This window comes from Opisthocomus hoazin, chromosome 5 (genome assembly GCF_030867145.1).
Source record: "Opisthocomus hoazin isolate bOpiHoa1 chromosome 5, bOpiHoa1.hap1, whole genome shotgun sequence".
In the NCBI taxonomy this organism is placed as follows: domain Eukaryota; kingdom Metazoa; phylum Chordata; class Aves; order Opisthocomiformes; family Opisthocomidae; genus Opisthocomus; species Opisthocomus hoazin.
The window spans coordinates 27360781-27373805 of record NC_134418.1 but is presented as its reverse complement, the minus strand read 5'-3'; the positions used below and the strand labels follow the sequence as shown (position 1 = coordinate 27373805).

Below are 13025 nucleotides of genomic sequence, written 5' to 3'. Positions count from 1 at the left end.
CTCTTCTTTATGACTGGTCAGCCACATATAAAATCTCTGTTTCCTCCTGTTCACAGCAAAAAATAATTGCATAAAGGGGGATTAGTTACCTGTGGTTTTTTTAAGTAATAAAATAACCCAAGTTTAGCATCTTTATAAGGGGAGAACCTAGTGCTGTTCCCAAAATAGACGGTCTGTCTACAGTCCCTTGCTGATGAAAGAGCTTGTTGTAGGCTTGGAGGAAGGAAAGATAAAGGATGATTCCTTTCAGTATCAGTTGAAGGTGAGAAAGCTTATAAGGGATCTTTTGTTGAAAGCTTGGATAGCACTTTATTCTGTGACATGTGTTCTGCTTTATTTTAGTTCATTAAGGTAATTCATCATGTACAATTCAGATGCCTTGGGGTAAATTCCTTCTAGCGCACCTCCACTTAAATTTATGATGTTATATGACAGATTAATTTTCCCCATTTATTGTGTAATCTTTTTCAGTGTGATGTACAAATAATGTTAGCCTGCTTTCATTGATGGTGACTTTTATGTGGTGTTTTGATTTCTTGTAGTCATACATAGATTAACACCCCTCTGTTAATTGCTGTGACATTACTATGTGTTACTGACTCCTAAATTCTTTGAAGTTACAATTAAATATTGTTTTGAAACTTTACTGGTTCAAATACCTTCTTTTGGATGTCAGCATTATGTCCAGAGAAACCATTTTGCACTATTTGGCAATCAGTGGTTTTACCTGTTTCTCGTGCTAAAATAGTTTTAGAAAGGCTGTTCTGGTTGACGTGGCATATCGTCTGGGGAGCTTGTGTAGTTAAAAAATTTCTTCTGTTGCTGTAATGCAGTTCTAGGGGTTCTGACATAATTTCACAAAAGTTAGTGTAGTAGCTTTATAATTAACTCTCATAAAGAATCATTAGATCATCTGCTGTGTTCCCCTGTACACTGGAGAACATTTGGTGCTCCTATGCTTTACTCAATGAGCTGTATGTGGCTGAAGCACATCTGAATGCATTGAGAGATGGGAAAGCCACCCCTTCTTTGGCAGTTTGTTGCACTGGTCAGTTACTCTAATGGTAAAAAAGTATGCTTATCTTCTCTTTTGAATTTAGTTGATTACAGCTTCCAGTCATTGGTTCTTGGTGACCTCTTCATTGAAGAACTTCTCAATACTCAGGTTTATTTTTCTATGCAAAGGTACTTGCACACTACACGATCAAGCTATCTCTCAGTTATCTTTTCACTACATGGTCAGATTTGCCTAGACACTAAGAAAGAGTAGAAGTCTTTCCTCCATCCCTTCTTTTTTTTTTTTTTTCACTTTTTCAGTTTTCAGTATCCTTTTTAAAAAGTGAAGACCCTAGCAGATTAAGGGCACTGATGTTCAGACTCCTCAATAGAGATACAGATATCTCCTGTCTTCTTTTTTTGTCTGTCTCTCTCTCTCATGCCAGAAGATAATGCAGAAGAGTGGTAGGTATTGCCAGAGGAAGGACTTATGAAATGCATTTTCTTTTTTCCATCTCTTTCTTCCCTCAAGAGAGAATAACTATCATGGTGATACATTCTGTTGAATGAAGGTATCTTATAGCCACATGGGTTATTCCTCTTTCTCCTAGTGAGGTTAAAACATTAAAATGCTTACGTGTGATCAAGACTGTAAGTTTTTATAGGTGATAACTACACAGCACATCTGTTGATTCAGCACACCCTTATCAAATGGCTGGCACCTTCATAAACTACTTGTTTTAGGAATTTGAGAGGATGTATCTGCTTTATGCTGCTGCGCTTATTAAGCTTGCCAGTTATCTCACATTAGGGCCCTAGTGCGTGCAACACAAACACAGTCTGAATCCAGCTTTATTGATGTCAAGTTAACAAAAGTATTTTGAAAGTATCATTATGCAGAACTGATTTAATACATCATAAGAGTCCTCATTCAAGAGAAATCAATCCTTGATTCAACCACAAGGGTAGAAATGCCTTGCAATCTGCTACCCGTTTTGACCGTCGATTAAGTCATTGAGAAGGCTATTGGTAAATAGTAAAGATACGCTTATATCTGCTTGACATGTCTGGTGTAAGAGGTTTTAGCAGGTGAATAACCTAGAATTGATTCTCCACCATGTCCATCACAGCTTCTTGGATCTTTCTGTGTTGCCAAGTGAATGACCTATTTCTTTGATCTAAAATTAGTGTGTGTAGCTCCATTTTAAAAGTGTTTCCAAGTATATTCACTTCTTCACCCCCTGCTGCTTGCTTTCATTATACAAGAAGGATGATTGTTTCTCCCCATAGCAAAGAAGTTGCCGGGTTTTAAATTATTTTCCTGTACGTTGATCCAGACGGAGAATGCCTAGCAGTTTGTTAGGGGTTCAGGAGTACAAGCTCCCCTGACTTTTCAAATTGTACTCATACATTAAGAGTCCCACTATGCAGACGAGAGACCAAAATTTAATCTTTGTGGTTCTTGTTTGTTATGTTGCATTTCGTAGCGGTGTGTGGGAAAACCCAGGGTACACACACAAATTCTTGCAAAAAAAAATTATTTGGCTCTCTAGGGAAGCCTGTGTGAGACACCGGTTTCAGCAACATCAAAATGTAACTGGACATACTGGAGTTCCTCATTCATGCTGCCAAAGGAATAATAGGATTACCCTGCTTTGTTTTGCTTTTTCACCCTGGCATTAAACGAACTGAAACTTGATGTGTGAGTCTCTGGAAAATAAGGTCAGTTGAAAAAGAGTTCATTGTCCTTTTATTCTTATTATTCCTAGGTGTTCACAGACAAGTTCAGGTTTATCCAGAGAACCATGGCAGAAGGTGGATTTGATCCTTGTGAATGCATTTGCTCACATGAACATGCAATGAGAAGATTGATTAATCTGGTAAGAATAACATGAGTATATTTGTAAGGGTGGTTATTCAGACATGACTTCAGCTCTTGCAGAGTTGCAGTTACTGATGCTTTTGATTCTGCTCATTCAGTTGCACGTACAGTTGGAATCTGTGTATCTGACTTTCTGATGAGCTTTTAAATAGTTAATATGAATTATAGCTTTCTGTTTATTTCCCAGGGCTGCATTTTGACAGCATTGACTGTTCCTATTGAAATGCTTTTTTGTAACCCTTTTTTACTCTGCATAAAAACAAAGAAACTACCCTGCAAATTCTTTGAGGTCAAAGTGACACCACACACGCGAAGTTCCACGTACTGGTATAGCAAGGGAACAATGTCTAAATATTTAAAACTAACCTTTAAAAAATTCTGAGGTTGAGAATCCAGTGATTTTGAGTCCTGAGTTCTGTTTCTTGCTATTTCATTGATATGATTGAGCAACTTCAAGCAAGTTATTTTAGATTGCTGCAACTGTGACCTGCAAAATAGCAATGATTCTTTGCTTCTGTATGGAACTTAGTTCACTGTCAATTGAAGAAAAAGCTACAAAGTGCTGGGGTTTTTTTCTAAGTAAAAGTATATATTTTTTAAAATAACACTAACCATTGTGAAGTGTGAGCAATTAGTTGAACTTGATTACAACTCTTAATTTTGTTAAACTGTGTTTTAAGATCACATTGTACAGCAGCTTCATTTGATGTACTTCCCCTTGCTGATTTTCATAAATTTGTTTTTATCCCATTTTCTTTCTTAGGGCCTAAATTAATGTCCTTTTAAGTTACTGAGTACATCAGCTGCTCAAGGCAGTATGTGTGAAGAGCATCCTCTCTAGGATAAGGCCCTTCTTCATGAAGTTTCTTGTCAGTATTTTAGGAAGGTTGTCAGGAAAATATGGCATCCACTAGCCTATAATAAGAGGTTAATGTGTAAGTTGCCAAAGAATGTATGTCTGGGAATAAGGAATCAATCTGTGTGCTTGCCCTTAAAATAAAACCACTTCCACGTGCCTATGTCTACAAAAGAACAAACTTGTTTTAAATTGCACTTTGAAAGAAGTATATGTAGCATCTTCTTGCAAATGTGTGGGTTGCACTCATATAGCCCTGCTTCACACTGAACATAAAATCCTGAGTGTCCACACTTTTTTGGCCTTGGAGTGCATTATTGCACTATCTCACCTGGAGTGCCAGGGCAAGAACCTAAAGCCAGGCAGATGCTATACCTGTGGGTGCTCTCGGGGAGCTTGGATGACCCCATTTTCCAGTATGGTTCAGACTTTCGACCCCTTTCAGCATTTTTTATCTTTCCATTTTTCGCTAGAAGATACCGACAGGCAATGGCACCAGTCAGCCAGCTCTCTTTATGTTGTGGCTGGAGGATTCTAGGTGTGAATGATGTAGATGGGTTGTGTCCAAAGGCAGAAGTGCCATGCAGGTCTGTGAGATTTTGTTCCTGGTCCGCTCTGTGCAGTGTAGGGTGGGTGCAAATGGGTCATCTGGAGTCACACCAGTTCCTGTGTTGTGAATGTATATAGAGTACATTATAGGTGCACCGTCTTGGTCACCGCAACCAGTCTAGCAGTGTTCCTGTGTAGCTGCAGGAATGGAGTTCATAGCTCAGTGTCCAGCTTCCAAAAAGATCATGCCAATTAGCACTTGAAACTGTGAGGATTAAGTGGAAATGCCAGATTTCATCTATCCTAAAAAGCAAAACAGGTGTTCCTGAATATTTATAAGAGCAAATCACTAGCTGGGATTATTCAGCAGAATCTAGAAAGGAAAAGTCTCAAAAGTCTCAGTCAGCAACCAGACTATCCTCAAGTAGCCTGTTGCATGGTTTTAGCAGCAGACTTGCTAAACCTTCATTACTTCATTTGTAACTTTTCTGCTTCAGTGAGGGTTGCTTTCTAAGATGCTGTTTTGTCACTCGATCTTACACAATGTAAGCAAACATGAATTTTACTATTTGTTTTAAAAGGAACCCTTGGACATCGGTTCTCAAAGTTGCTGAACCCCGCAAGTCTCAGTGGACGCTGGATGCCCATTACCTCTAAAAGTTCGATCCTCAAAACCTTTACTCCCAAATCATTGTGATACAAGAAAGCTAGGCAATCTGTAGTTGTTCAGCCTGGGCGGGGGGGGGGAGGAATCTAAGATTTCTGTTAGATTTAACTGTATTAGAAATTTGAATGATGCTGCTATGCCAAGGTCAGAAGGAGGTGAAAAAGTCCAGCTCTACAACCTGAAGTTTTCATTTTAATTCCCAAAATGTTACTTTTAATTTCTAATTTAATTGGTGTATTTACTTTTAAATTCTTAGAAAATGTATTTGGTATTCAAAGCACAATTTGTGGATGAATACATTATATTTTTTATATATAGCATACAGTTTAAATTTCTACTTGAAATGCAGACTTCAGTTCATCTTGTCAGTATGATTATATGCTTATACAATGAAAAAAAAAAAAGCTATTGTCATTTAAACTCTACTTCCTCTTTGTTACTAGCAACATCATAGAAAATTACAACCAGGAAAGCTGTTTGTTTTTAAAAAGCCTAACTCTTACTAAGCTATGCGGCTTGATTATTTTTCTGTCCTTCATTTTGCTTGACTAAGCAGGGGGTTGTTTTGTTGAGTTTTTTTCTTCTTAATTCATAATACCGTGAAGATTTTAGGGACAGTGGACTGTACATCCCTAATGTGCATGATATTTTTAAAAGATATTTTGCTGCTTTTTAGGTTAGCTGGGAGATACTCTTCACACCCACACTTCTTATAACCTATATATAGGTACTTAAGTGGCATTGAATTCTCTCATGCTGAATGTTCCATGATTTTCCTGAAGTGGATTTTTCAGGGTTTTCCTTGCTGCCAAAATATGAAAATTTTGCACGTGGTAGACTTCTGTAGTATGGCCACTGTAAATAATAAGAAAATATTATGATTTCCAAATATTCCTAGGAAACAATAGAAATCTGAAGTCTTTGGCTGTGACTTCAGAAATATCATTTCTAGTATGTAATATGCATGGCAACTTCTGTTATGATTTGTTGGTGTTGTGTAACAATTTGACTATTATATCTTGGGCTCTGTATTTACTCTATGGATATACCAGATAATTGGGAACTTACATAAGAGGAAGTGAGCATAGAAGAAAAATATCACAAGACTTTCCATCCTCTGCAGATACACAAGAGTTGTTAAAAGACAATGACAGGCCTGTTAGCATCTATGACTTTATCTCCTGTTCAGTCTCCTCCATTTGCAAAACTTATCTTGATAAAAAGAGCCGAAGTTCAAGAGTGAAGAACAACAAACAACATCAAGTACTTTAATGGGGGGGACTGTCAGACAAGGGGCCAGTTGTTTGAAAGACTCATGGTGAAGGACATTCTGTGGTATTCAGAGGAAATGATTCCTGCCTTAGTTGTGCAGAAGATAGCAAATCACTGGATAAGAATCATGTTGTTATTTCCCTTTTTTCCACTTCTTTTTTGAAGGAAAAATCTGATTGTGCTGTGCTATTCCTCCAGACTTTGATGCTCTCTGAGTAACCATGGCTGATCCATGGAGTATCTTAGCCCAAGGCTCAGTTCAAGCCTGAAAACCAGACTGGAAACACGGTGTATGTGAAGGCGGGGGATAATTATATAGAGAGCATCTTCCATGAAGCCCGAGACCTGTGTATGACTACTTCGAGTGGTCAGAAATGTCTAAGCAAGCCAGTAACACACATAACTTTGTATGATGTAAATGTCCTTTTTTTTTCCCCTTCTGATACAGTATTATTTGCTTTATAGAAGGTGTGACTTCAAAATTCTCTCATATTAGTGTCTATAATAATGAGCAATATGTTCTTTAACCCAAAACATTTCTAATTCTGTAATACAAAAGGACTCATTTTGATGAACTGGCAGCCGTTCTACTGTAAAAATTTGATGGCCTTACAGACCTCTGTGGGAATTACAACCTTGTGTTCTGTTCTTCTGTAGCTAAGTGCAAAGTAATAGCCCATGTCTAGTTATGTTGCTATACCAGAAGGCTTGAATGTCTCAAAAACTCTGGGGGATACAAAGCAAATAATTCTTTATTTTAATCTCTCTTGTATTTTGATGTGTCACTGGATTATTATAACAAAAGTTGCAAATTATCCAACTATTTCAACACAATTGGTTCAAACACTCTTTTGTCAAGCAAATTTCCACATAATTCTCTTGACCAGGTCATTTCAGAGTCTTGCTATTATAAACTGGCATAGTCTGAAATAGTATCCAGCATAGCCATGAATCTTGGCTGAGGGAGACCTTGTGCAAACAGCACAGAATAAACATGGATGACTAAAATAGATCTGCGCTGTGTGCTGCAAATGGTTGAAAAGCTCTCAAGAAGTCAGCACAGCTAAGCCCGACTTAAATAGTTCCTCAGGCAACCAGCAGAAGTGAGTTACCCTACTGACATGGCCCTCTACTGAAAGCAGAGCAGAACTATACTGAATACATTTGTGATAATTTAAAGGACCTTCTAAATGTAGAGGTTGCCCTGGAGACTTCTTACACATGTTCCACGGCATTTGTCTTCTAATTTTCTTTCTTTTAATAGCAGTTGCTACTGCTGCTAGCCTATAGTCCTTCTTAGCCAACCACCCCAAGAGCAGGAAATTGCATTTTGCTCAAACTTGTCCCTTTTCTTCCAGACCTGTGCCTTCAGTCCCCAATTTCTTGGTGTTCAAGCTGGTTCAAAAAGGACCTTTGCCAACAACTGAGCCTTAGATTGCTCATTAGGACAAAGAAGCTATCATCCTTGTGAGATAACTTGAGAAACGACTTGATGCACCTCCGCAGGCACTGGGCCAAAATAATAAAACATAAGGTTGGAGTGACAGGGTGCGAGCCTGTTCCTGAGCACTCTTGCTCCACTGACTTCCATTTCCCTGCCTTCATTGCGTGCTCAAGATGCTGGTGTGGCACAGGTTAAGGTCCCAAAACTGTATCACGGAATTTATGCACTGCTAATGATCTTTCAGCTAGAAACTAGTTCTAGATCAAGCAGTATAAATGGAAACTCTTTTCTAGGCAGGTAAATTTATGTATAAAAAAAAAAGGAAAAAAGGCATGAAAAATGGTGTCCAGTTGGGTCTATGTCCCATGGAGACCATTTTTTCCTAAAAGGGGTTAGGTCTCAGGACTTAACTGAAAGTTGAAGGTGCCTGTCATTCTTTGCATTTCCCATTCCTGAGCTTTGTAGTATGCTGGAAGCTGCTGCTTCTTAACCAGTATATATTAAAAAAAAAAAAAAAAAAAATCTCAGCCATGCCTCATGGCTGCCTCAGAGTATGCATAGTATGACAGTATTGCAAGCAGTGTAGAAAATTATGCATTGAAAATTCTGTCAGCTTGAAATTCCAGAAGTAATTAATAGCTATAACCTGTGTTATGAATGGCTGAACTGTGTTTGATGGTCAGAGCTGTGTTGTAGCCATCTCATTTGAGGAAAAAGGAGAAAATTGTGCTTTTTCTTTCAGGCCGCATGCGGATGTAATCAACACTTAGAGCAAACTGTACTTGTCTGTTGGAACTCTTAGTTCTAAGCCTTTTCCTCAAGACTGTCTATGTGGGAGTACCCTTTTCATTTGCTAATATGCATCATTTTGCAGAAGATACGCAACTGGTCAAAAAACCCACATGTATTCTGGTTTTGTGTTTTAGATGAGTTTGCTAATGCCCTCTTGGGAGATCTGTGCATGTTGTTGATGAATGTTTTCAAATGCCTCTGCAGTAGTACTGTGTAATATTCTGTCTCATCGATTTGTTGTCTAGTATTTCACGCAGTCAGAAGTGCTGTGAGCAGCTTGTAATGATCCTGACTATTACACTGCTTCATCTTCTTTTCCCTGACTCTCCCTGATCTGCTAATTCATTCTGCCTTGCATTCACTAAAAGCAGGATGCCATTGACATCCCAGGTCCTCAAGGTCAGCAAAATTATAAAATGAAATACCAATAAAAGTCATGCAATTGTAGGAAAGTGAGGGAAGTGTGGAAAGGGGGGATCTATGTGATGCCAAGTTGAAACAGTGATCCCAGGAGAAAGGAGAAAATAAATGGAAGAATGAGTTCTTCCCCGAATCATGGCTCCTATTTGCACAGTGGTCCCTCTGACTTGTTTATCTGCTGCATCTTCCTCTGTAAAATTTCCAGTCTTTCAGTATGAAGGTTAACGTTCTCCCTCTGTCTTAGCTGGCTGATGGTTCTGGGTCTTAAGAGTTGGTTTGTATTCTAGAAATATTATTGTGAAGGATACCAACCATCTTTCTCTCTCATTTGCCATGGGAGAGAACATTACTTGTCACCTCACAGGACCAAACTCCATATTTTTATCACAGACTGTTACTCTGTCCTCATATGAACAATATTTTATTTTCATTCTGCAAACGCTCATAGAAAATGTAGGAGTGGGGAAGCAGTGTTCACTTTTTCCTTGTTTGTTCCTCTAAGAGAAGCTAGTGTATCTTAAGAGACAATTCCATCAGTATGCCCTTCTTTTCCTCTTATTTTTCTCTTATTTCCCTTGGCCATCTTATAGCAGAATAATGCATGTAGGTGTCATTTTTTGCATCTTTGAATCTGAACTCCACAGATAATGCTGCGATTCAATTTGCAACCTGGCTTGTATTCAGGACTGGCCTACACTACCACAGCAATTTATTTATCATGTTGTTTACTAAACCATTTATATACTTTGGACAGGACAGATGTGGCTGCCAACAAAGCTTAAACAGTGGTTTTGTTACCCAGAAACATGAGAATGCAATCGGGAGTGTGCCATGGTGTTGTCATCTTCTGGCACCATTGGAGAGAAAAAGCAGAGCTTACAACTGGTCTAAATTGCAAAAAAGTATTTTCACAAGGGATGATATTTTGCCCTTGTTATCACATAAAATTTTCTATCAACAGTCTTTATTATTCCATTTTAAATTTTCTTCTGTTCATGGGATAAGTGACCATATCAAGTTAGTTATTTGTCCTTGCTTTCCTACTTATCTATCCTTTTTATTGCCACCATTATCCGTTTCTGCTCTCTTATCTTTGTAGCTAATTTATCTGTTTCTTTCACACATTTCACTGGGCTTTCTTCCATCACAATTTTTAGTGGAAGTCTTTTCGTGACCTAGCTCATGAACTTGCTAATTTTTCATTCATGTCTTTTCTGAAGATTTATTTCTGCTTTGAGCTGTCTCAAAAGTTACTCTAAAAGGCAATTATTTTAATTATCCCTACATAAATAATTTACTTTCATCTCATCTGCCATTCACACTAGACTTCATTGATTATTGCACTGTGTCCCTGCCACTAGTCCTGATCTTCTTGTTTTGTTACAGAATCACAGAATGGTCGGGGTTGGAAGGGACCTCTGTGGGTCATCTAGTCCAACCCCCCTGCCGAAGCAGGGTCACCTACAGCAGGCTGCACAGGACTGTGTCCAGGCGAGTCTTGAATATCTCCAGAGGAGGAGACTCCACAGCCTCCCTGGGCAGCCTGTTCCAGTGCTCCGTCACCCTCAGAGGGAAGAAATTCTTCCTCATGTTCAGACGGAACTTCCTGTGCCTCAGTTTGTGCCCATTGCCCCTTGTCCTGTCGCTGGGCACCACTGAAAAGAGTTTGGCCCCATCCTCCTGACACCCACCCTTGAGGTATTTATAGGCATTTATTAGGTCCCCTCGTAGCCTTCTCTTCTTCAGGCTGACCTCTGTATTACACCATTTCTGGATTTGGAAAGTGCTTTTGGACAGGGATTATGCCATTATTTCTAAAACTGGTGAGCTGTTTGATCATTGATATCTTCCTGATATTTGTATGCTTTGTCTTTTTTTTTTTAATTCTTAAATAATACACTTAACTCTTAAAAAGAAGTGTTCATAATGGATAGGATCTTAATCTTTTTTCAGGCAAGATGCTATTGACTTTAATGAAAAAAAAAAAATTGCCTGAGCAGAGACTGCAGGACCAGTCCCAGGGTTTGTGAGACTCTTGAACTCTGGGGCAGCAAATTCTGAAAACTCATCTGAAGAGTTTCATAAAACTCCTCTGAAGAGGAAGCAAGGGAACTGACAGAAGAACGAGTTACTGTGAAGGTAGGCAGAAGTCTGAATTTCCTGCTCCACAGTAGCTGTCTGTGATGAGCAGTAAATGCAAAGTAGCTTCACTTCTTTCATGGGAAGAATGAAATGATCCCAGTGGCTGAGGTTGCTGTACTGGAAAAATAAGTTCTCTGTTCAGCTAGATGAAGTTGTTTCACTGGGCTTACTATTTCGCTTGGACTTAAGTGATTTTGTGGAGCAGCTAACATGCAGCACAAGTTCACACCATTTTCACCACACAGTGGCATGTTTGTGTGCCCATAGTAGGTTTGCACATGGCAAAAATGGAGGCTTTCCTTAATATAGTGACTTCACAAAAAGTTTCCAGAGGCCAACAGCAGTGTCCCTTTGCTGTGACTGTTCACGTTTGGTTCACAGCTGTGACTGTGAAAAGTGGTAGCTCTCATTGCTAAAAACTGTGCAGACTCCTATCAGAACATGGCATCTGTTGTAAGAGTAGCAGCAGGACGCAGTCAGGTTTCAGGTATGCTTGATGGGTAGATGTGGTTGATCCACAAGATGGCATGTTGAAACTGTGCTTTGTATATAGTGTCAAAGGAGCAGGATCGAAGCACTGTTGTGAACTGAGGCTAAAAGCTGTGTCTCTTGGAAAAATGAAAAGGAAAAAAAAAAAAGAAACGAAGAGCTATTTCAGATTTGAAGTGGGAGCCAAATCATGTTTGGTTTACATTCAAAATATGTCAGTAGGTGGACTCCCAATCAGTTGGTGCCTCCCTATTCCAAGAACTTATGGAGGGGCTTCATAGAAACCAAATACTCATCTTGACCGACAGTTCTTGTGGTGTGCGGATAATTAATTTAAATTATTTTAACTTAAGCTATTCAAGATTTTAAATGTACTTGGAGGGAATTAAAGGTCACAGTTGTACTTTAAATAATGTGCATTTATAATTAGTATTTTTACGTGTATTGCCTGTAAGTTTGAACAGTATTAAAACTGAAAATTTTGGAGCCTTTTTAGTTCCCTTTTAGCTTTCATGCTGTTTACAATTTGTGTTTATTTCATTTTGGACAATAAAATAAATTAGTTCATTCTTTGGCTCACTTGCACTAAGCCATTTATTGTATTTGGATGACAAACTGCTCAGAGTAAGTTAAAATTCAGATATATATTCATTTAAATGGAAGAAAAAAATAATTTCTGTAAATATTTAGTTTTGTAACATTTTTCAGTCTCCTCTTCTTTTGTTGAATAAGCCCTGACATTTCACTTAGCTAATTTCTGTGTTCTTTCTAAGGGCCTGTTCCAGAATGTACTGAAAAACATGAAAGGGCGGTTGCTGACTTCAGCAGGTGTCAGATCAGGCAGTCAACTATTAATCTTCCATTAAAGTCACATTTTTGACAACACAAGGATCTCTGAAATATGAATAAAACCAAACCCACCATTAATACAGATTTTTCTTATCAACTCTGTAGTGTTCCCAGTCTGAAAAAGATTGAGTGTATTTGAAAAGTCTTTTTGAGGGCTTTGTTGAGAAGAGGGAAGGTCTGGTTCAACTTTTTACTATTATTCCACAAACTTTCCTCTAAACTCCCCTTCCACATTGGAATAGAAAATCTGAATACAAAGGACTGTGTATTTCCAGTCCCTCATAATTGCTTTTTTTTCAGCTGACGATTGAAATGTCTCGCGTTCAATTTTTTTCCAATGGTTGCTACATCCCTTAAGGGTGCAGTTATCAAGAGAGAGCCGATGGGTAGAAGGAGCATTCTTGTTTCAGCAAAAGATATTACCTTTCCCAGCCATTCAATTTACGTAAGCATTTCATACACGTGCCAGAATAATTTCTCATCTTTTGACTAATTGAGTGACCGCAAAGAATCGGATTTGTATTGGGTTACAGAGTTAGGAACTAGTTCACCCAAGTGAATTGAGAAAAACCTGTTTTTACTGCTGCTCATTTTCTGGCATCTGCCGTGTTTCGTCCCAAGAGAACAACACGCAGCCTGTCACTGAGCTGTTAAAAACAGATTTGTT

At 38.5% G+C, this 13025-nt stretch overlaps 1 protein-coding gene across 3 annotated transcripts in view; it reads left to right on the top strand.

The window, feature by feature from the left end:
* Positions 1-13025, top strand: part of SMIM14 (small integral membrane protein 14) — a 62912-nt gene that overhangs the window by 35317 nt on the left and 14570 nt on the right. For all 3 annotated transcript variants that reach the window (XM_075420720.1, XM_075420719.1, XM_075420721.1), the window contains one exon: positions 2766-2876. In XM_075420720.1, the coding sequence (XP_075276835.1) occupies positions 2802-2876 (75 nt within the window). In that variant the 5' untranslated portion in view covers positions 2766-2801. The remainder of the gene's footprint in view (positions 1-2765; positions 2877-13025) is intronic.